At 48.8% G+C, this 25,053-nt stretch overlaps 1 protein-coding gene across 1 annotated transcript in view; it reads left to right on the top strand.

Moving 5' to 3' along the window:
• The window catches only part of LOC102440460 (protein Daple-like), a 43,752-nt gene extending 36,178 nt beyond the window's left edge, over positions 1–7,574 (top strand). The window contains 3 exon segments of the mRNA XM_023745959.1: positions 7,032–7,190; positions 7,193–7,219; positions 7,402–7,574. Of these exon segments, the coding sequence (XP_023601727.1) occupies positions 7,032–7,190; positions 7,193–7,219; positions 7,402–7,574 (359 nt within the window).
• The last annotated feature ends 17,479 nt before the right edge of the window (positions 7,575–25,053 follow it).

Here is a 25,053-nt window from a genome sequence, read left to right as displayed (position 1 = left end):
GAAAGAGAGCAACAAGAAAATCCCAGTGTAAGCAGAAGGAAGGAAATAATAAAGATCAGCATAGAGATAAATGACATAAAGACCAAAAAAACAATAATAAAGGTCAGCAAAACCAAAAGCTGGTTCTTTGAAAAGGAGAAACAAGATTGATGAACCTCTAGCCAGGCTCACCAAGAAGCAAAGAGAAAGGGCCCAAATAAAATTAGAAATGAAAGAGGCGATGTAACAACCAATCCCACAGAAATACAAAGGATTATGAAAAAGTACTATGAACAACTCTATTCCAATAAAGTGGACTACCTAGATGAAATAGACATATTCTTCGAAAAATACAAGCTCCCAAAACTCAATCAAGAAGAATAAAAAAAAACTGAATAGGCCGATGACTACCGAAGAAATTGAAGCAGTGAGCAAAAATCTTCCAGCAAACAAAAGCCCTGGTCAAGATGGCTTTACAAGGGACTTCTACCAAGCATTCAAAGAACTTAAACCTATCTTCCACAGACTGTTTCAAAAAATTCAAGAGGAAGGCACACTTCCAAGCTCTTCCTATGAAGCCAGCATTACCCTAATTCCAAAACCTGATAAAGACACCACAAAAAAAGAGAACTACAGGCCAATATCCTTGATGAACATAGATGCTAAAATCCTCAACAAAATTCTAGCAAATCGAAATGAGCATTACATTATAAAGATCATACACCATGACGAAGTTGGATTTATTCCGGGGATGCAAGGATGGTACAATATCCGAAAATCAAGAAATGTGATACATCACATAAACAAACCGAGAGACAAAAATCACATAATCTTATCAATCGATGCAGAAAACACATTTGACAAAATCCAACACCCTTTCTTGATAAAGACTTTCAGCAAAGTGGGAATAGAGGGACCATGCCTCAACGTAATAAGAGCCTTAAATGACACACCTGCAGCCAACATCAAAATGAATGGGCAAAAACTAAACCCGTTTCCCCGATAAACGGGAAGAAGACAGGGATGCCCACTCTCACCACTCCTGTTTGAAATAGTACTGGAAGTGCTAGCCATAGTGATCAGACAAGAAGAGGAAATAAAAGGCATCCAATTGGAAAAGAAGAAGTAAAACTGTCCTTATTAGCAGATGACATGTTACTATACATAAAAAACCCAAAGACTCCATTAAAAAACTACTGACCTAATAAGTGAATTTGGCAAAGTAGCAGGATATAAAGTTAACACCCAGAAATCTATGGCCTTTTTATACACTAATAATGAACTCACAGAAAGAGAAGTGAAAAAAACAATCCCATTTACCAGTGCACCAAAAAAATTAAGATACTTAGGAATAAACTTAACTGAGGACATAAAAGACCTGTACTTAGAAAACTACACAACATTGAAAAAAAAGAGATAGAGGAAGACATGAACAAATGGAAGAATATACCATGTTCATGGATTGGTAGAATCAACATCATTAAAATGCCCATACTACCCAAAGCAATCTATAAATTCAATGCAATCCCCATTAAAATACCAATGGCATACTTCAATGATCTAGAACAAACTCTCCAAAAATTCATCTGGAATAAAAAAGACCCCGAATAGCTGCAGCGATCTTGAGAGAGAACAATGTAGGAGGGATCCCAATACAAGATAGCAAGCTATACTACAAAACCACTGTTCTCAAAACTGCCTGGTACTGGCACCAGAACAAACATAGACTAGTGGAACAGCACAGAGAACCCAGAAATCAACACAAGCCAGTATGTTTGACAAAGGAGTCAAGAGCATACAATGGAGATAAGAGAGTCTCTTCAATAAATGGTTTTGGGGAAACTGGACAGATACTTGCAAAAAACAAGAAACTAGGCCACCAACTTACACCATACACAAAAATAAACTCAAAATGGATAAAGGACTTTAAGATAGGAAACCATAAAAATCTTAGAAGAAGAAATAGGCAGCAAAATAGCAGACACTTGTGGTAGCAATATCTTTACCGATACAGCTCCTAGGGCAATGGAAACTAAAGAGAAAATAAAAAATGGGACTATCAAAATAAAAAGCTTCTGCACAGCAAATAAACACAGAAAACTATCAATAGAACAACAAGAAAGCCCACTGCATGGGAGAACATATTTGCCAATGTTATCACCGATAATGGTTTAATCTCCAACATCTACAGGGAACTCATACAACTTAACAAAAGGATGATAAATAATGCAATCAAAATTGGACAAAGGACCTGAATAGACACTTTTCAGAAGGGGACATTCAGAAAGCCAAGAGACATATGAAAACATGTTCCAAGTCACTAATCAAATGAGAGATGCAAATCGAAATGACGATGAGGTACCATCTCACACCTGTCAGGCTGGCTATCATCAACAATTCAACAAACGACAAATGCTGGCGAGGATGTGGAGAAAAAGGAATCCTCTTGCACTGCTGGTGGGAATGCAGACTGGTGCAACCACTGTGGAGAACAGTATGGAGTTTCCTCAACACGTTAAAAATGGAACTCCCATTTGACTCAGTGATCCCACTTCTAGGAATATATCCCAAGAAACCAGAAACCCCAATCAGAAAGTATATATGTACCCCTATGTTCATAGCAGCACAATTTACCTTAGCTAAGATTTAGAAACAGCCTAAATTCCCATCAGCAGATGAATGGATTAGAAAACTGCAGTACATCTACACAAAGGAATACTATGCTGCTGTAAAAAAGGAGTTCTTTCCATTTGCAACAGTATGGATGGAACTGGAGAGCATTATGCTAAGTGAAATAAGCCAGTCAATGAAAGAAAAAAACCACATGATCTCACTCATTTATGGATAATAAAGAACATTATAAACTGGTGAACAAAAATAGATACAGTGGCAGAGCAGCATGGAACAGACTGTCAAACTACAGCGGGAAGGCTGGGGAGGGTTGGTGGGGGAGGTAAGGGATCAACCTAAGGACTTGTATGCATGAATATAAGCATAACCAATGGGCTCAAGATACCGGGGCTAGGGGAGGCCAGGGGAAGGTCAATGGTTAAAAAAGGAAGCATGTGTACTACTCTTTGTAATACTTTAAGCCAGTGGTCGGCAAACTGCGGCTCTGCAGGCCGCAGCTCAAGAGCCACATGCTGCTCTTTGGCTCCTTGAGTGTGGCTCTTCCACAAAATACCAGCTCTTCCACAAAATACCGACTTCTGTGCATGGGCCACAAAGTCTCAATCGCACTGTACATGCATGCCCACACCTGGTGTTTTGTGGAAGAGCCGCACTCGGGGGCGGGGGGGCAGGGAGCTGCGTGTGGCTTGTGAGCAGCTGTTTGCCGACCACGGCTTTAAGCAATAAAATAAAAATTAAAAAAAGAAACAACTGTTTGGATCCATGAATGAGCAGGTCAGTGGTAGATATTAGTAACAGCAGCCATGTAATGGGGGCTCTTTCTGGGCTCAGCACCCTTTAGCTAGTTTCACACTTTACATCTCTCCTTTTGTTCCAACTGCCATGTGAGGCAGGTACGATTCCTATCCCATTTTCAGTGCTGGGAAAGTGAGGCTTGACAAGGATAAGCACTTGCCCAGAGAATAAGGGGTGGGGCTGGATCTGAACCCGGGTCTGACAGATTACGGAGCCTGAACTCTTAACCACTGTGAGCACTGCCTGCAGTTGAAGCTGCTTTGGTCCCTGAAGGTGCTGACCAAGCCTGGGGCACCAGCATTGCATAGTGCAGTGATGGCGAACCTATGATACGCGAACTCATTTTTTTGGTTGATTTTTCTTTGTTAAATGGCATTTAAATATATAAAATAAATATCAAAAATATAAGTATTTGTTTTACTATGGCTGCAAATATCAAAAAATTTCTAAATGTGACACGGCACCAGAGTTAAGTTAGGGTTTTTCAAAATGCTGACACAGGGAGTTCAAAAGGTTCACCATCACTGGTAGTAGGTTCCTTCTCCTGTGGTGTGAGCTGTGGCCACCAGGTGGTGGTGTGGAGAGAGAAATAACAGTGGACCTGCTATGAACTTGAATCCTAAGTCAGAAATCAGATCAGTCAGTTATGCTCATGTACATGACATGTTCAGGAAGTTAGGCCAATTGTCTGCTCTGATAAGACTCCATAATTTAAAGGTCATGAAGTGTAGGCTTGCAGTAGAGGATGTGTAGGGATCTAAATGGGAATAATTCTTGATGTTGACAGTGTTTTGGTCTGAAAAAGAGGAATTTCAAACTCATCCTTCCATAAGAGGCTGTTTGAAATGAACAAGGACTATTAGTGAGAAGTTCAGGTGGACTGTCCCGTTGCAGCAGCCAGAAGCACACCAGGAAGTGTCCCAAGGTGTTTGAACAGGAGCAGGAGTTAGTTGTGTGTGAGCCAAGTTGCCAGGGAGCTGGTCATTAGGGCGGAGGAGTAAGAAAAACCGGGTCCTAAACTAGTAAACATTCTTATTTAATAGTAAAACACATTGACATTGAAAAATAGTCTAAGGCAGCGGCTCCTAGAGCAATATTGAATGCTCCTCACGTGCTAAGTAAAGCCTGGGCACAGGACGCCACTAAATTAATTAAGTGGGGTCAGAGCAGAATGGTTCACCGAGTCCTGATTCTGATTGTGCTGTGGGTATTGTTTCCAACTCTCCTGGGCAGGACAGGACTCTGATTTCCCAAGAACATTTAGCTAAGGCAGTCATTTGTTATTCATTTCATTTATTTGCTGTTTTGTTTTGTTTTTCCTTCCTCTCTTGGGTTATCCTGGGGATCACAATTTAGCAACTCGGCGCAAAAAGAGTCGCTTTTGCAGAAGTGGGAGCGAGGACAAGGCCAAGTCTCCATCATCCCGCCTGGCTTTCTATAAACGCCTGAGGTTCTGGACCTGCTCTGACATCAAACCTGCTTCCCACTAGCCCCTCCCTTTCTCAGACGCTGGGGATTTCTAATCCATCAGTGTCTTCACAATGTACCTGCCTTCATGTCTGAAATTCAAAAAACAAACAGAAAAACAGTAGCTAAAGGCCAGATGACCCTCAGTGGACCCCTCCTCCTGACCCAAATTCCAAGCCAAGCTTAAAGCAGCCAACCTGGATTCTGACTTCAAAGGAGACCAGTTGTCTCGGCCTCTGGACCTGACTCCAGAGCAGCCCAGTGTTAGGGGAGCCTCAGGGCATCCGCGCCAGGTCCCTGGGCCAGGGTGTCTGTTTGTTGACCTTGCCCCTGTGCAGCGCAGATCTCTAGCACCTGCAGGCTTGTTGACCTTGCCCCTGTGCAGCGCAGAACTCATCAGTGGTCGCTATGCTTCTGAAACTGCGGGGCCCCTGTCAAGTGAGTTTTTCTAAGACTCATTTTTGGGCGGCTAACTTTCAATCTGCTGCCCTTGTCTCCACCTTCTGAGTCAGCACAGAATCTCGGCTTTTTCAGAGCAGTCCCTTTTTAGATGTGTTCTGTGTTTTGAAGAATTGACTGCTCCACTCAGCATCTCAAATAATCGGATCGATGTTGCCCAGCCAGGGTTCAGCCCAAAGTGACGTTTTGGGACCATGCTGAGTTCCTCTGACGTCTTGGATGCTGCTGTGAGGGCAGCAGTGGACAGACAGGTCATCAGCTCACTGTCACCGTCAGCTGGGAGCACTGGTCCACAGAAGCCTTTAGCTACTGCATTGTTTTCTGTCTTCAGCCATCCTCATACCATCTCCATGATTTTGCAAAGTCTATTTCACCTGAGTGATACTTACATACTTTCCCTTGAATCGACTTGCAGTTTCCACTTTATTTTGAAAGATTGTTATCCATACTGTGAATGGAAAACCATATAAACCATATAAACACAAGGTCACCGTAAAAGTAAACGGGTGGACTCTCGCACTGCTCCTGTCAGTTGATGTGGTACTGACTTTGTCACATGCATCGCTCTGATTCCTGGGCTGCAGCGTGCTGGTCCCCCGCCTGCCTGCCTGCCCCGCATGCTGTTGGAAACGCGCTCTCTCTGCCCTGGCTGCTGTCTGGCACTTCTGCCTCCCCGCTGCTCCTCACGCTGACCTCAGGCAGTGGACGCCTGTCAGATTCATCCCACCAGACGTGAATCTTGCTGCTCATCAAGGTTATCTTTCAGAATCCAAATCTCCCCTTGATTTCACATTGCAAGACTTGGGTGCTTAAAACTTCCCTGTGAGTCCAGACACTGGGTGGCTGAGGGGCAGGGGCAACAGGTCCTGGGAGAGAGTGGAGGGGCCAGAATCCCCACAGTGGGTGTGGCTCCGGGTCCATAGCCCTCCAGCTGCCTGGAGCAGGACACTGTGCAAAACAGCCTTGTCCTGATTTCTGAGGAACTCCAACCGAATTCGTTTTTCATTTGTATTTGGAGAGCCCATCCCCTTTCCTACTACAGGTAGTCGAAGGTCTTTCAGGTGTGTTTTTCCTCCCAATGTTGCTGTTTTTATTGGGGTTTTATTTAACTTTGACAAGAGTATGTGTTCACAGGAGAAAATTCAGAGATTGCAAAACATACAAGGTAAAAATCATTCTTGCAATCAAAGTCATCATGAGAGATGAAGACTTCTTAAACAGATGACTGTTAGGGTGGCAATGAACTTCTTTTTCAAATCATAAGGGAAGCCCATTGGCAGGGTGCACATCCTGGACCTTGAGGGCCTGGCCCACAGGACGGGAGTGGTCCTAAGCAGCCACAGGCCAGGTCTTCTAACTAGTGATCAGGGACTGAGGGACACGGCAGGGGGGCCCAGTAGTTAACGTGTTGGACTTTTACCAACATTTCGTTGAGTTTCCTGAGCTCACCCTTTATTTTCTCCCGGCTGTTGGGGGCTCACACTGTGATCCATGGTTAGAGCCAGGGCCGGCGTCCTGGGGCCTCCAACTCAGGCTGCCACCAGGGCCCCCCCTTAGACCACAGTCCGTGAGGCACACAGCCCCGCTTTTGTCCCTGGGCTCCCTGGCCCTGCTGCCTCTGCTTCTAGGCCTCAGTGTGATCGCCCCACCTTGGCATGGGATTTTGCAGCCCCATTTCTCACTGTCCTTCTCTGCCCCAGGCCCTGGGGACCCAATACCAAAGGGAGTGGCCCCGCCCAGAGGCAGCCTTGACTGCACTGATGCCTCCGCTGACCCAGCCACCAAGCCCAGGCCATCAGAGCTGGGCTCCAGGGCCTGTTCATCCTCAGCCATCACTACAGCTCCTCCCAGCTCCACCTCCACTCCCGGCACCCAGGCCGCACCCACGGTGAGTCACGGGTCCCTCCAGAACCAAGAGGGATGAGCATCTCGGCCCAAGGTCCTTCCCAAAGACCCAGCTCGCAGGGGCAGGAGGTGCCTCTCAGACCGAGAGGTGGTCAGTAGGTGGGTGACGCTGGGGACAGGATGGCGTCCCACACACTCAGGTTCAGAGCTCACCTCCGCCTACAGCTGTGCAACTTTGGGAGGGTAACTCCGCCTTCTGGACGGCTGGGCCTGAGCCCTGGGACCCACACCACTGCTCAAGAATTGATGGCACCAAGCGGTTCCTGAACGGAGGTGAACCAGAGTTTGGGCTAAAATCAGGCAACATTGGAGGTTTATTCTCCAGGGCGGAGACTTGACAGGGTCCCTGCACTGGAGGCCGGTCCATGGCGAGGAGGGCAGGTGTCCTAGACTGAAAAACAAGGGGATTGGGGGAGGATTGACAGGTTGGATGTCTCCAGATGCCAGTAGCCCTTCGTGCAAAGTAAGCCACTTTGCACGGTGCAACCAGAGCAGGATGCTGTGAAAAGGAGCATCTGGGGATGAGCACTGGGAAATGTAAAATATGCAACAGAGGGGAGAAATACAGCTTAAAACTTAAAAAGACATTCTGCTTATGACCTAGAGATGACAGCATCTGAGGACAGCAGAAGAGCTGGAAATGACGGCCCCGGAGGTGTTAGAAACTGACGAGTGAAGAAGCGGTTATGATTTTTCATCATCTTACCTCCCACTGGACCCTGGAAGCTATGACAAGCATAACCGCGGTTTGAAAAGCCCAGCAAAGACAGACAGGGCCCCTGCCCTCTAGGCTGCCTAGCTCAACCTCAGGACCTGGCCCCTGGTTTACAAATTAGAAGCACCCCTGGGAGGAGGTGAGGTGAGTGAGCACAGGGCAGGAGGCAGTCCCTCTGGCCAGACACTGAAATGGCAGTCACTGACTGTTGGGTGTCAGGGGTGCTGTGCCCTGTGGGGCTGGGGTGGGCTTGCTCTGTGATCCTTGTGGGCACTCAGCACTCAGCCTGGTCTCCCTGGCTCTGCAGAGCAGAAGCCCTGCCTGGGCTCCAGCAGGAGCCGGGAGCACCACCTCCCCTGGGCCTGCCAGCCGCCTGTATGGCTCCAGGCCTGGCCCTCCAGGCTAACCATTGGGCTGCCTCAGCCTGGATCCCCCCTGATCCAGAGCCCAGGCCTGTTCAGCCGCCTGAGGAGCCTGCCTGAGGGCCCCTCAGACTGGACACCCAGCACTACCCACAGTGATTCCCTGGCAGCCCAGTGCTCAGGCTCAGGGTGACCTAGAACTGTCTGCACAATGGAGACCCTGGTGTCCGTTTGGGGGGGACCCAGGGCTGCTGTCAGAGAGCAGCTGGCAGGCCTGAGGCATAGGGCATCTTAGTCCTTCTCAGGGAAGAGCAGTGACTGGTGACCCATGGATTCCTGACGTTGCTGGTGAGGAGCTGCTGGTGCAGGCTCAGTCTCTAGGGAACCAGCCTCCTCCCTCAGGTGGTGGTTCTTTCCTTTTGCTTCCTCCAAGCCCTGGAGGCCCCAGGCCCCTGGGAGAGGATTGCTCTCAGGGCCCTGCTTATGGTGCAGCTGGCCCTGGAGGTGGGAGGGGCTCCCAGGATACAAAGTATCAGCTGCCTTTGCTGCATGGCCCTTAGGCCAGGACACTGCTGTCCTTTGGAGTCCCAGTCATTGCGCAGGCAGAAGAGTGATTGACAGTTAAGTCAGAGAGAGTCCCGAGTGTGAGGCTGTCCCAGCAGGAGAAATGGGGAGAGATAGGACATACTGGGCACATACTCCCCAAGGGCATAGCCCACCCGACCCTCCCTCCTCCAGGAGCTGGACAAGACCACGTCTCAGGGCTGGGCTAGAGTCAGAGGTGGGCGTCTGGCAAAAGGCCCAGGTTCCCGGTGGATGTTCCAGGTCCGCTGACTCACCAGCCTTATGATCTCCGCGGGCTAGAATTCAGATGACAGCCCCCGTGAGCGGTCCCTGGAGCTCCAGTTCCCAACCACAGGCAGCACGGGGAGTGGGCGGTGCATGGTGCCCTTCAGCCTGGATTTCAGACCTGTTTCCAACAGTGCTTTTCCTTCAAGCTAAGGCCTGTGTGCAAGTCCCACACACAAAGGCGGTGAAAGTGGAGGTGTTGTGCTGAAGCGGGAATGGGGACCCGCAGTTCCTCAACACCCCTTCCCTGCCTCCCCGAGGGGCCTAAGCATGTAGCTCCTGCTTGCACCCCTCCCGTGATGGGGAGTCACTATTCTGGAGGCTCTGACTGCCCTTGCCTGAAGGAAGGCCTAGTGGCCCAGGCAGAGAGCACTGATTGCAGGAAGGCTCACCTTCCTCACCTGGATTGGAGTTGCCCAGAGCAGCTCCCAGGGGTAAATGTCATCTTAGAAATTGGTGGAAACACTTGCCTTCTCATGTAGGCAGAAGGGAATCAGTGAATGAGACCAGCCTTCTCAAACATTAATAGTCGCTTTGGGTCTTCAGAATTTCCAAAGAACAAAATCCTGGGAGGCTGTGGAGCTAACTTTTTAATTAAAACAAAAACTGAGAGTGTTTACATTGGCTTTGGCTTCTGAAGTATCAACAATAAGTGCAGGAGGAGCACTATCTCCCACCCTCCCATTGCCTAGAAAGCTCCATGGTGCTGGCATGGGCTCCTGCAACTTATGGGCAGAGACAGGCTCTGTGGGGGGCAGTGTGACACCGAGGAGCCCTCCCCTCTTCACACTGAGTGAAGGGTAACAAGACAAGAGGAATCGGCCTGCGCTCTTGGAAGTGTCACCCTGGGGCCAGATTTATGCCGAATCCACTGAAGAAAGGGATCGTCTTCCTCAGTGTTCTGATTCCTCGAGCTTCTCTCATCAAGAGACAGAGGCGAAGTGGTGGGCAGAGCAGGGCTGGAATGGACGGAGGCTTTGGGAGCCGCTGAGCTGTATCACAGTTGCCTTTCAGTGACACGTCCTTTTCCAAGAGGAAGGTGGGTTTTTTTGTTCAAGTTTTTCCTTCTCAGAGAGGGGGCTCGTTCTGCTTCTGTGCTCTTCACGGAAACCAAGTACTTGTTGGTTCACCCCCAAACCCCGCTGCTAACAGGCTTGTTCTGATGCCTGCTATTTGGGGAGCGTGCCGGTGCTGGGGACCTGGGTGCCCTGTGCCCCAGTGAGTCCAGAGCAGACTGCTTGGGGGGCGGAAGCAGAGCCGCTACTAGTGTGTCCCCGGTTCTCAGTGCAGTTCAGCTCAACACCAGCTGTGTGCAGGGATGACGGTCACACAGTCCCTGTCCCCAGCCATGACTGTGCAGTGGGACCAGCCCTGATGATACTTGGGGGGAGTTGCAGGTGGGGGGTTGGCACCGTGGGACTGGGTGTGCTGGGGGCTTGGACCAGGAGGGGAGGTTTGCAGGCCTGGAAGGGACTGCCTGCCCTGGCCAGGTGGTGCCGCCCACCCTGCAGCAGGGGCTCCCCCTGTGATCCTAGGGAGGCAGGGAGGGCTGCCCTAGACACACTCAGGCGGGCACACACTGCAGCCAGGAGGGCGGCTGCCCCACACTTGTCATGGGGGAGGTTCGTTTCTTTTCCCTTTGGGGCAGATGTCAATTTGAGACAAAAAAGAGGAGCTGAAGGACAGCAAACAGCCACGGAAAGCCAGCACGTTCTTTCCTCCTGAGACCCCAGCACCCGCCCCCTCGGACCACCGAGGGGAAGCGGGCCCTGGAGCGGGCACAGGCTTCATTGTCCACCCGTGGGCGCACATACTCTGCCCTGTGCTGGCTCCCACCCTCACCAGGTGCCACTGTCCTGGTCTAGGCAGGGTGTTTCCACGTGGTCTAGAAAGCTCCATGTGTAGTAAGGGTGGGCTCCACACCCTTCATTTTCCCAGAGCCGCCCTGTTTGGTCTGTACCGGAGTTCTGCGTGAAATTTCCTTTGTTAACAAAATTGTTTGAGCCCAGGCCCAGACCTCACAGACACAGAAGCACAGGCTGTCATCCCGCACAGCCCATGCCCACTGTGCACGGGGCCTGGCACTCAGGGGAGGCGGGACCCTCCTGGGGCTTCTCCAGAATCCAGGTCAGTGCTCCTGGGGGCGCTCCCCTAAGCTGTGGCAGAATAGCTCTGTTATGTCCTTGTTGTCAGACTGGAGGGCTTAGTCTGGGCTAGACTGGGTCATTGGCCCTTTGGGTTAAGGGTTGTCCTTTCCTCTCAGGGTCCGGGCCAGGCAGCTCGGAGAGCCATAGTAATGCGTCCAGTGACAGCTCACCTCGGGGCCTGAAGGGTAAGTTGGCTTTCTTTCTGGGCACTTTCCAGTGCCCTTGGATCTGGGCTGTGGGCTTTGTGTTATTTGTGTGATTTAAAGAAGACAATTAGCAAGTTCTTCACAGCATGAGGGGTTTGCCTCTTTAGGGCACATCATGCAGTTTCCGGCTCAGGCTTGGGAGTTTTCACGGATTTGGGTCCAGATCCCTTCTCCTCACTGACCAGCTCTGGGCACCTGGGTGAGCCACTCATCCTCCGAGCCTGAGTTCCTGCAGCTTCCGGATGGGGACAGGGCTGGGAGTTCCGGTCCATCGTGGTCAGAGGACACGGGTGAGTGTGATTCCTTTACAGCGTTTAAGTTTGTTAATGGTGCAGAAGATGGTCTGTCTACGCTGTCCCAAGGGCTAAGGAGGGAGTTGCCTCAAAGCTGTTGCTAATTTCAGCTTTAGCAGGAGCTCTGCACTTCCCTCCCACGTTATTTTGTTTTTAAACCCCACTGTGAACTTCTAGAGAATCCCAGCATGTCCTTGACATCCCAGTGCCAGCCTGGGAGAAGTGTGCTCTGGGCTCCCCAGCAGGGCTCCCTGTGTTCCCTGAGGCTGAGGCAGCACAGAGCCCACTGGAGGCAGGTGAGGGAGAGTGAGAGGCTGACATGTGTCCCTCTGTGTCCCCTCGCCCTGACACCAGGTTCCTCCGACCCGACCGGCTCCACCGCAAACCCAAGAGCAGTGAGGACCTGATGCCCAGCAGGGACACAGCACTCTGCCCCGCCTCGCGATGCCAGCACCCCAGGACACACTACCCTCGGCCTCCAGGAGTACCTGTCACCCAAAATGGGCCTCTCCACCAGGAACCATCCAGAAGAGGGGTGTTGCCCAGCCCCAGGCCTGGGGGTGGCCCTGGGTCCCCCAGAGCAGAGGATGGTCACCCTGGAGGAGTTCCTGGAGGAACGTGACCGGGCTCCCCCTTCACTGAGTGAGGCCTGGAGCGCTCTTTCCTCTCCCCCCTCAGATGGACCTGGACCAGAGGGGAGACCTGGACAGCAAAGTCATGGAGAGGGATAGGGTGGGGCTGGCGCCACCTGGCTGCAGAGCTGGCTTGGATGGGGGACATAACCACTAGCCAGAAAGTGACTGTGCTGGCAGCCCGCCCAGACCTGGGAGGCTGTTCTCTCCATCTGTGCAGGGAGCAGCAGAAAGGCCAACGTGGAGGGCCTGAGCCGTCCTGAGCCGTGCAGTTACTCTTCACTGCCGCTGGGCAGGAGGCGGTCCTAGGCCATCTGTCAATAAACGGTCAGGGCTTTGCTCCAATGACACTTTATTTGTGGACACTGTCCTTTGAATTCTATAGAGTTTTCACAAAAGTCTGTTCTTTAAAAATATTTTGTTTTAATCATTAAAAAATGTAAAGACTGCTTAGCTCACAGGCCATAAAAAAATGAGTGGCAAGTCCTAGCCGGTTTGGATCAGTGGTTAGAGCTTCAGCCCGTGGACTGAAGGGTCTCAAGTTCGATTCCAGGCAAGGGCATGTGCCTCAGTTGCAAGCTCGATCCACCAGTCTTGGTCAGGGCATGTGCAGGAGGCAACCAGTCATTGTGTCTCTCTCACACTGATGTTTCTCTCTCTATGCCCCTGCCTTAACCCCTTCCACTTTCTATAAAAATCAATGAAAAAATATTCTTGGGTCAGGATTACCAAAAACAAAAGAAGGGTGGCGAGCTGGAGTCGGCCCGCAGCGTCAGTTTGCTGAGCGCTGCTCTGCAGCTCTGACCCCTGGATGTCAGTGGCATTAGGAAACCCTCGTGACTCCATGTAGCTTTCCTGAAGCTGCACGTGCACCTGTTACTGAGCTGTTGCCTCCGTGCACTGGCTGAAGTCACCACCTGACAGTTGAGACCCTTGGAGGATTTAGTAATTGTCTCCTTCCCCTTAAGCATACACAGTGGAACTTTCTCCGGCCACATAGCGAATTCTCTGGCCTGCATTAATAGAGCCTGGTGACACGGAATACAGACTATTTGTTCAGTAGATATGTATTGAGTGTGTCCTCTGTGTTAGGCAGCACGCATGATGCCTGCATCCCCCCAAAAAACGAAGTAAACCAGTTCATCGGCAAGTTTTGTCACATACTCGCTAGGTGCCTAGTCAAGTGGGCGGTCCTGAAGGCAGTATGTACATGGTCTCTGCCTCCCATCATTTCTGTTTCAGACTACAGAGGACTGTGCGCCGGGGGCTGGAGACAAACCAAAGCCCCGCCCTCATGTTCATGGTTTGATGCATGCTTCTCAGACTGCGGCCTCTCTCACGCTCACCTGGGCTGCCTGGACACAGGATGGTCCTGGGTTTCTGGCTCAGGGGCTCTGGGGTGGGGCTCCCTGAGAATCTGCATCACCACCAAGTGCCCAGAGGTCACTGGTCCTTTTCAGCCTCAGCGAGACCAAAGCAGCCTCGCTGTAGGAGCTGGTTGTGGATGCTGATGATCCCTCCTGAGAGCCACCTCCCTCCCTCTTCCCAGTGTGCTCACCCCACTAACCTGACACCCCCGAGCAGGCCTGAAGAAGTGGGATTCACAACCGTGCCCCTGCCCATGCCTCCACTCCCTGAGTGTTGATGCTGGGAGAGGGTGTCACAGAGGGGCCCTCTGGGTGGCCAGGGAGGGTGCACTCATGAAGATGGTATCAAAGATATAGAAGAATGCAGAGAGGGGCCGGGTGGTGTGAAAGACGGCTGCAGAGCCGGGCAGCTGTGGGTTCAACCCCTACCTGCCACTCTCTAGATGTGTGACCTGCTGGACTGTGGCCTCACTTGCCTTACCTGTTGAAGGTTGTTTGAATACAACCTTGCAAGATTGCTTTGAGAATTGAATGAGTTGGGGTGTTTTTTTTGTTTTGTTCTTTTGCAATTGCACCTGCAGTTTCTAGGATGGTGCCTGGCACATGGGAAGCAGGTGATACATGGTGCCTGTTGTATTAGTGACCGTAGGTCTTCCTGGTCAAACTTCCAGGGTATATGACTCCTGACTGGCATGTGAAACAGCAGGCTGTGTCTCTGGCAAGTTGAGCATCCAGGTGTCTTCATGGGCCAGGGAGTTGGCAGGTGGAGGAGTCTCCTGGGCTGCTGAGCCATCCTGCAGACTGACGCTGCCTGCCACAGTCTGGTGGCCTGGGTCTGAACCCTGACTCACCTTCCACATGCCCTCCTTCCCTCTCCTCTTCTCCTGGTGGCCTCCACGTAGGAAATGCCTGTGTTACAGAAGACTGGAGAAGAACCAAGCAACGCTTAGAGAGATGGAGTTACATTTATTATTATGCGCAGGCCCAGAGAAAAATGTCTCTAGAAATCTAGGCCCACGCGTGCTAATAAATGTAACTCCATCTCTCTAAGCATTGCTTGGTTCTTCTACGGTCTTTTGTAACATTATGGGTTTCCTGACCGAGAAAACCAACCCATGTTTGGCCTTTTGGCCTCCGATGATTGGACCACGTTTGGGGCCCGTGGGCACCAGACAGGCCTCCGGGTGGCACACACACTGCTGATCTTAGCAGAATTAAACCGGGGTACTCTAGGCATTCCCAGACCTCAGTCCAGGACCTGGACAGCATCTGGAGAGAGTGGACAGACACCTCTGGACCTGTCGACAGAATCCGTTGGGTAGGGACCCCTATCAATCAGGCCCACTCCAAGTGAGTGGAAGGGGGAGCTTGGTCACCTCCCTGGAAGCCATACAGCTTCCTCAGGCAATTAATGAGGAATCAGATGGACTGTATAAACTCTGAGTAAATATCTGGTAAAGTAAAAAGCTAAGATTGTCTGGTGTATAAATATAAGTGTGAAAGCCTGTGTAAAAGTGAAAGCTACTTTGATTAATTCTACATTTTTGTTGGTTCATCTGGCTAAACGTTTGATTTATTAAAGGCTGAACCCCTGATAATCTGCAAAAGTCTTAAGCCGTGCTGCTGGGTTATTTTTCTCAGAGATATTTCCTCTCTATCACGGAGGAAATCAGCCCACTTAGCTAATAAGCAGCTGTATGGCTTGGCTTCCTGGCCCTATGGGGCACACTAAGATTCAATCGTGAAATTCTGGTTAAGGTAGTCACTTACCATTATTGTCGTGTTTGTGTAAACAATTAGGCCAAATTAAATACAATAGAAAAATTGGTCTTGATTTGGCTCTTTTGATAAACATAGAGGTAATTTTAAGGATAAAAATTATATTTCTATAGAGGTTATTAAAACTAAAATGTTTTCTTTTCCTTCCACTGGACCATCTGTTACAGTTTGTCTCTGCCAGGTCACAAGCCCACCTCCTCCTGTGCCCAGGCCTCATCATCCCTCTGACAAACAGCAAGGATCCCTTGACTCTGAGAGAACCTCTGACCTGCCTGAGCACGAAGTAATTACAGAAGAAATTCAACGTCCATTTTCTCTAAAAAAATTCAGTGCCAGGATCCTTGAGGTAATATATTGGGAAGTTAGACAGACATGAGGAGAGCAAGGACAATAGGCCAACTAGAACTACCAGATATAAATAAGTATTTCCACCTCTAGGTATGTAAGACAAGGGCATAGCCAAAGAGGTACTCACACAAAGTCTCAACCCCTAGAAAAGACCAGTAGCCTATTTGTCCAAAAGACTTGACCCCTTTACATTTGGGTGACCTACTTGCCTCCGGGCAGTAGCAGCCACAGCTATGCTTATCAAAAAAGCAAATAAGTTAACCATAGGGTAGGAAATAATGCTTCACATGCAGTCGAGGCTTTAGTCCAGAACACACTGGAGCGCTGGATGTCAACCACTCGAGTCACCCAGTTTCAGGCTCTCCAGTGGGCAATAGAAAAATCAGTAACAATTTATACTGATAGCAGGTACACATTTGCAACAGCTCATGTACATAATGCTATTTACAAGGTAAGGCGACTCCACAGAAGCAAGAGGGAACCGTGCCACAGACAAAGTGGCCTGGGAGGCTGCCCTAAAACCAGTGGGGCCTCTACAGATTCTAGTGATTTTTTCAGACCCTGACCTGCCCAATCTAAAAAAGCTGAAATCCATAACCAATCTTTACTCGACTTCTTACAGGCTTTACAGTCCCCCCAGAAAGCAGTCCAGAAGCACGTCCAACATGCTCTGCCTGTATCAACTTCTGATCTGGTCCATCCCTTCCAACCTGGTGACTCTGTTTAGATAAATTTGCCACCCAAGGACTGACTCCTACCTGAAAAGGACCACCCCCATGGCAATCAAGGTCAATGGGATCCTGAAGTGTCTTCATCACACCCGACTTACTACAGCCAGGCAAAATAGAGAGTACAGGACTCTTTGGACCCTCTAGAGATTATTCCTGGCCCTCATTCCTGGCCCTTATTTTATAAGCAAGCCCACTGACTTTATTTGGCAGAGAATTAATTCCATTAAGCTTATAGTCCTCAGGGCTCAATATAACTCCCTCCCCAACAATGACCCAAAAGAGTCAATGATTTGACTTATGTACATAAAACCAGTGGGGAATGAAGAATCCATCTTCCCCAGACAAAGATATCAGTGCTGGCACCAGGCCAAGTCTTTGGTTGAGATCTCAAAGACCCAGCACATAGGGGCTCTTTAAGAACTTGCAAAGCGGGGCAGAAAACCTTATATTTGGGAGACAAGGAGGCTCAAAAGGTAGCAATACAAGAAACTTTCTGAGTGACTTGCCCAGAATTCTAGAGACATTTTTCTCTGGGCCAGTGTGTAATAATAAATGTAACTCCATTTCTCTAAGCATTGCTTGGTTCTTCTCCTGTCTTCTGTGACACGTGCACTAGGCTGCTCCAGCCTGGGAGGTGCTAGCAGAAGGTGACAGTCACCAGAGCAGGTTCAGAACTGGGCTTCCATGGGCTCTGCCCACCCCCCTTGTGGTGGGAAAGGACTGGTTGCATCGCCAAAGGGAAGCCCAGCTGGCACGCTGCTCAGCGTGGACAGCCTGAAGGGAAAAGTGGTGGGTGGCCACCCCCTGCATAGCCTCAGCGTTGAGTTCCCCTGGCCTGCCTCACTCGTTCCCTCCCACCACCCCCTTTCCCAGATCAAGAGAAGGGTCTAGGTGGCTGCAAGGGCTTTGAGTGGGGCTGGTCTGCACTCATTTCTCTTCCTTATGGCCAAAGACAAAGCCCTCGCCAGGCACCTGAGCTGGTGGATTGAGGACAGAGCACAGTCCGCCCAGTCAGCTCTGCCTCCCCCTCTGCTGGGCGGGAAATGAGGGACAGAAGGAAACAGTGGGCTGTGCTCAGGCTTCCAGGTGTGACCTGCCCTGAGTGGATGAGTTTGTGGAAAGCCATTTCCCTCTCTGGGTCTGTTTTCTTGCTGCTGAATTTAGGGGCTGCCTCGTGCCATCTGGCTGTTCTCCCTGTCCCTCCGAGGTTTGCAGCAGTTGCTGGGACAGAGAGGCAGAGGCCCTGGGGACGGACTGAGAGCAACCATAACTGCTCCCTCCTCCGCCCTGTTGATCCCGTGGGACCTGCTCTACCCAAGCCCTGCACAGAGACATTTGCCGGATAGCCTCAGGCAAAGGCTAGATTAGCACCTCCCTAGAGGACACAAGTTCTCCCAGTGCAAACACAGCTGATTCTCACAGCCAGTCGGCCTGGAGGTAAAATCCCTCTAGTATTAACTACAACAATCAAGGCTTAACTACAACAAGACTGCGCACAAAGACCACTAGGGGGTGCACCAAGAAAGCGTAAAAAATGCGGAGACAAAGAAACAGGACAAACTATCAAGGGAGGATATTGAGTTCAGAACCACACTTTTGAGGTCTCTCAAGAGGCTTCTAGAGTCTGTCGATAAACTTGATGAGATGTACAGGAAATCTAATGAGACCCTCGATGGTGTGATACAGGACCAACTAGAAAGTAAGCATACACTGACTGAAATAAAGAATATTATACAGACTCCCAACAGCAGACCAGAGGAGCGCAAGAATCAAGTAAAAGATTTGAAATGCGAAGAACCGAGAAACACCCAACCGGAAAAGCAAAATGTAAAAAGAACCCGAAAATACTAAGATAGTGTAAGGAGCCTCTGGGACAGCTTCAAACGCACCAACATCAGAATCATGAGGGTACCAGAAGATGAGAGACAGCAAGATATTGAAAACCTATTTGAAGAAATAATGACAGAAAACTTCCCCCACCTGGTGAAAGAAATAGACTTACAGGTCCAGGAAGCGCAGAGAACCCCAAACAAAAGGAATCCAAAAAGGACCACACCAAGACACATCATAATTAAAATGCCAAGAGCAAAAGACAAAGAGAGAATCTTAAAAACAGCAAGAGAAAGAAACTCAGTTACCTACAAGGGAATACCCATACGACTGTCAGCTGATTTCTCAACAGAAACTTTGCAGGCCAGAAGGGAGTGGCAAGAAATATTCAAAGTGATGAATGCCAAGAACCTACAACCATGATTACTTTATCCAGCAAAGCTATCATTCAGAATTGAAGGTCAGATAAAGAGCTTCACAGATAAGGAAAAGCTAAAGGAGTTCATCACCACCAAACCAGTATTATACGAAATGCTGAAAGGTATCCTTTAAGAAGAAAAAGAAGAAGAAAAAGGTAAAGATAATCAAGTGAATAAATAACCTGATGTACAGAATGAACTGGTGATTATAATGAATCAGGGACATAGAAAGGGAATGGACTGACTATTCTTGGGGGGGAAAGGGGAATGGGAGATGCGGGAAGAGACTGGACAAAAATCGTGCACCTATGGACGAGGACAGTGGGTGGGGAGTGAGGGTGGAGGGTGGGGCAGGAACTGGGAGGAGGGGAGTTATGGGGGGGAAAAAAGAGGAACAAATGTAATCTGAACAATAAAGATTTAATATAAAAAAATTCACTATGTCTTTAAAAAACTGAAACAGAAAAAAAAACAACATAATTTTAAAACATAAAGAGGCCATCAAGAGCAATGATGTTGCTAAGGGTGTGAAAATGCTTACAAAACAACATCACTGGAAGTGAAGAGGTAGAAAAATTGTTGTTGATTTGGATAAACAAAACGCAGTTAGCAGGTGATAGCATTTTGGAGGCAATGATATGTGAAAAGTAGAAGATGCTGCATACTGGCCTCCTAAAGACACCCTGGGATGAACGCTGAAAGAGATTTGTTTAAGCCCAGTAGGAGGTGGCTTGATAAATGTAAGAAAAGAGGCGGCATTCATAGTGTAGTGAGGCAGGGGAGGCTGCCAGTCCTACCAAAGTAGCTGCTGATAATTTCATGACAACATTTCAAGAAAATAGAGAGGCTGAAGGATTTGTTCCCCAACAAGTGTTCAGTTGTGATGAGACAGGCCTCTTCTGGAAGAAAATGCCAACGAGGACCTCCATCACCCGGGAGGAGAAGTCATTGCCAGGACACAAGCCAGTGAGGGGCAGGCTGATGTTACTGTTGTGTGGAATGCGAGTGGGGACTTCAGAATGAAGCCTCTACTCGTCTACCATTCTGGAAACTCACGAGTTTTTGAGAAAAATAATGTCATGAGAAACAAGGTGCATGTGATGTGGAAGGCTTAGAGCAAAGCTTGGGTAACCAGGAAATTTTTTATTGAGTGGATTCACGAAGTGTTTGCCCAGGCGTGAAGAAACACCTCCGGGAAGAACAGTCGCCACTCAGAGCACTTGGGATGGACAAGGCTCCTGCCCACCCCCCGGGCTTGGAGACCGAGTTGGCGGAGGAGTACAGCTTCATCACTGTCAGGTTCTTGCCACCTAACGCCACTCCTCTCTTCCAGCCCATGGACCAGCAGGTCATTTCTAACTTTAAGAAACTCTACACAGAGACACTATTTCACAGGTGTTTTGAGGTAACCTCTGATCCTAATTTAACCCTCAGAGAGAGTTCTGGAAGGAACATTTTATTTATTTATTTTAAGTATATTTTGATTTCAAAGAGGAAAGGAGAAGGAGAGAAAGATAGAAACATTGATGATGAGAATCATTGATTGGCTGCCTCCTGCATGCCCCCTACTGGGGATTGAGCCCACAACCTGTGCATGTACCCTGACCAGGAATTGAACCTGGGACCCTTCAGTCCCCAGGCCGATGCTCTATCCACTGAGCAAAACTGGCAAGGGTTGGAAGGAACAGTTTAATATCCTCACTGGCTTGAGGCTCATAGACAAAGCATGGGGGGAAGTGTTTTCCAGGACCATGCAATCAGCCTGGAAGAAACTGTGGCCCGAGTGTGTTGCTGAAAGAGACTTTTAGGATGAGTCGGTGTCTGATGTGAAGGCTATTGTGTCTCTGAGCAAGTCCGTGGGCTTGGAGGTGGATGATGATGATGGGGAGGAGTTGTTGGAGGACCTCACCACTCAGCTAACCACCGAGGAACTCCAAGACCTTCAGAGGGAGCAGCAAGAGACGGCAGCAGAGGAGCTCTCTTCAGAGGAGGAGGGCAGGGAGGATATTCCCACTTCACTAATCAAGGAAATGCTTGGGAAATGGGGAGAAATGCAAGTTTTATTGAGAAATATCACTCCGACAAAGAAGCAGCAAACCGCGTGATTATCTTGTTCAATGACAGTGCAGTGTTTCACTTCAGGCAAGTGTCAAACACAGTAAAAAACAAGCGTCATTGGACAGGCTTTTAGTGATTCAGGGGCCCAGTGAGTCTGAAGCAAGTTCTAGTGGAGCAAAGAGACGAAAGAGAAGACCCCAGAAGAACAGCTACCTGACGTTTTTATGGAAGGGACTCCCCTTCCAAACAATGACACCCCTTCGTCACTCTTTTCCACATTGAGTCATCAGTAGACTTCAACATTAAAGGTAAGTTCTAGCGATATGTGAATTTTCATTTCTGACTTTACATTTCATTTCCTTTTTGTCAAATTTTCATGTCCTTTTTGTTTTTAAAGTGTTTATTTATAGGAAAAACAGTACATTCGACATGTACTGTATATAAGAAAGGTTAAAACTGAATAATTTGGGGTCTGGATGGATTAATTCAATTTACATTATTTCTAATGGGGGAAAATGATTTGGTTTCTGTACAAATTTCTTCTCAAATAGCCTTCCAGAACAAATTAAGTTTGAGAACCCAGTTTCTACTGTACACACTTTGAGAGCAAGCAGAATTTTTAAAAATCCTCACCTGAGGATATGTTTATTGATTTTAGAGAGAGAGAAACATCGATGTGAGAGAGAAACATTGATCAGCTGCCCTTCCATACGCGCCCTGACCAGGGATGGAACCCGAAACCTTTTTGGTGCATGGGACAATGCTTTCACCAACTGAACCACCGGCCAGGGCAAGAGCAAGAGGAATTTTTTAAAAATAGTAGAAACTTGATAGTCAACTGACAGCTTTGGTTTAGAATCTCCCCTCAACTAAATGACACTCAGTGACTGAAATGACTCCTGATCCAGCATCCGTTCACCTTAGGAATCGGCACCCAGACACTCCTGGAACGTGTCTTTACAACCGTAATGACACCGTTTAAGGGACTAGGAGGAACATGACTATGGCTACTTTAGCTAAAAAGGAGCCTGTGTTAGAATGTGCGAGCAGTGACACTGCGGATATTGATGTGGACAGATCACGAGAATTCTCGTGTTTTCATATTACACAGTATTTTACAAAGTATCATACTTTAAAAAGATATTAGCTTGTAAGAACATGTAATAAAAAACTTGAAAATGCAATGGGTATTTAATTTTATGGTGTGCCTTTAACATTTATATAAAACGTTTTTGTACTCATTCAGTAGAAACTGGCCACTGAGTAAAGCCAGCAATAAGATTACTGGTCTGCAGTGTATTAAGTGCACGTGGAAAAGCAGGTTACCTTCTCCAATCTTTTTAATGTACTTTTTCTCAGCCCACGAACTCTGAAAAGGAAACAAATGATGATATATTAATCTGAGGGTTCACAAGTCTTTGCCACACGCCTGCAAGTTCACTGTAATGAAGCTGGTGGACGGGTTTAGAACCCTGTCAGGACCGCCACCGTAAGAATGTCTGAGGGTGCCTGCTTCTAACCAGGAGCCAGACCGGCCAGGCGGGGAGGGACGTCCCAGAAGCCCGTGCTTCTTACACGTTAAACTAATTTACGATCAGAATCAGTGAAATTCGAACACACACATTCAAACTGCACAGACACAGCACCTGAACAATAAAACACGAGCAAGCTTTGCAGGTGAGCCAGTAGAGACATAGAAAACTGCCGATACCACACTTGTCTACAGTCTGCCTGGAAGATGACGGTGGTCACGGGACACAAATGCAGTACAGCCTTGCAAGTCAGTATTTCCACCTGCCCACGAGGCTTCCCCAACGCTCTTTTACAGAAATAAAAACCCAGAGCTCAGGGAGCCCCACAGAGGTAGGGATCGAAGTCTCCGGTGCCAGCTCTGCACACTGTACCCGAAGGGGTGCCCAGGCTCTAGCTGCTCACTCGTGGGCCTCACATGGTGCCTGTTGGCAGGTACCCTCCCGCTGGCGCCTGAGTTCATGGTTTCTGTGGATGCATTGACCTTCCCCAATGGGGAGGCCCTGGGGTGAACATGACATGTGGCACCAGGACCAAGAGTCTCCACAAAACAAAGAAGTTCCTCAGGGAGACCACAGAGGTGCGCGCCCATGCGCCCCCTCCCCGCCCCCTTGCAGGAGCCTCCTGGAAGGAGCCTCGCCCCAGATACTCACAGTTCCTCCCAGAAGAACTGCCTTAGGGGCTGTGCTCCTCCACCGCTGGCGGCTGCTCCTGGGGCCAGACAGTTTGAAGAGGACCCTTGGATGCCAGAGCGCAACACTAACCAGACCAGGAGCCATCATATCAAAGCGCCAACAACAAACTGAACTTGGCTAAGTTAACAGTAAGGGGCTCACACGTCACAAACTCTGTAAGGAATCTGACTTAACACCAACAGCACTCAGCAACTGTAGACTCACGGCTGGTGACATTTCTTTTTGTTCGTTAGTTAAGTGTCGAGGTCCTGCCTCAATTTCCACTGAGTTACCTAACAGCAAGCAGCTGGGTATTCCACCCTCTGTAACTTAGCAGGGAACAGAGAAAACATGTGGGAGGGCGGTCAAGGCTGTGCACCAAGATCACTTCCCCCTCCCCTGGAGCAAACAGGAGACCACCTCCCAGCTCCCATCAAGTTCACTGACTGGTTCTGCTCAGCACGGGCCCAGCAGAGGGAAGCCCAAGGGCCAGTGCCCAGTCTCTCTTCTTGAGGGGCAGCTGGCAACACAGGGAGCCACCAGCTCAGGTGATGCTGTTAGTCTGCAGCCTTGGGTGACTGTGGAGCCGGGCCTTCTACAGATCCGTGCGGGACGGCACCCTAACTTTTGTAAGTTAGTCCTATACTTTAATTTCTAGAATGAGAATTTTAGAAGAAAAAATGAACGACAGAGATAACAGGCTTCTAGTCTGTTGACAGAGAACAGATAGAAAATAACCCGTATGATGGTGCAGAAGCAATGGATCTCATTAGTAATCAGTTTAATAGCATGTAAATAATTATCCCTGACCACTGTATAACCCCTGCATTTCTAGAAACATCCAAAAATGCAAGACAGGTTCTCTTACCACATTTCATTCATGTATAGCATTTGGCATACAGAGTTAGAAATCATCTCTTTTCCAACCCTGCTAAAATTCTTTTTTTTTAATAATTTTTTTTATTGCTTAAATTATTACAAAGAGTATTACATATGTCTCCTTTCTGATCGTGTGTGTGTCTGACGCAGATTTCAACAACTGGCTGCAGGGGGCTGTTTAAGTGGCCCTGATGCCTCCACAGACATTCCCAGTGTTCATGCTGATTCCCAGGGGCTGTTCTGCATCCTGACCTCTGGTCTAGGGCCATGTGGGCGGTTTTGTAGCTGCAAGCCCAACCTCATGTCTTGGGCTAAAGAACAGCTATAGCTGTTGCTAGGGAAAGGGGTGGGACCTTCCTTCCTTCCATTGTTCCCCTTCCTTCTCTCACAGCCCCACCCTCCAGCCTGCATTAGAGGCCTTCACTCCTCCCACAGTGCGGGCACTCCTATCCTCTCCTACCTCCCCACAACATGAAGCAATGCTGCTTGCTCTTGTTTTCTTTAGGGAAATCTGGTTTTCCCAAACCCAAGATGACTGGAGATCTCTGAGCTATGAAAGGACGGCTGAGCTGAAGAAGTAAAAATAAGCTCACAAACTCTGGTGGCAGAAGTACAGGAGCATGACAATGGGCCCCAGGGAAGCAATACCACTGCCTCACTCATTTTTAGCAACAATCCAATGGAGGTAAAAAAGAAAAAAGGTGAAATGCATAAAAAGGCAAAGGAAAATAAACTTACAGCAAATCTATACACACCCATGTGCCTACTTGTACAGACCAGAGTTCCTGCTTCTGTGGACAAATTTGGCTGGTGGACAAATTCTATCAACTTTAATCCTTTGGGAAACAGCTCCAAAATCATAGGCAAGTCTTGAGAAACTGCGGGCTCCATTTGCTCCCTCCTTCATCTCATGCTGGCAGGGTCACAAGGACCACACTGTCTTGCAAATCGAGACCCATGGGCAGGACTCTGCTGCTGTTTGTTTGGGAAAGGAGGCG

Source organism: Myotis lucifugus, unplaced genomic scaffold (genome assembly GCF_000147115.1).
Source record: "Myotis lucifugus unplaced genomic scaffold, Myoluc2.0 scaffold_607, whole genome shotgun sequence".
Lineage (NCBI taxonomy): Eukaryota > Metazoa > Chordata > Mammalia > Chiroptera > Vespertilionidae > Myotis > Myotis lucifugus.
Note: the sequence above shows the minus strand (reverse complement) of the source record. Positions and strands in the feature narration are given on the sequence as shown.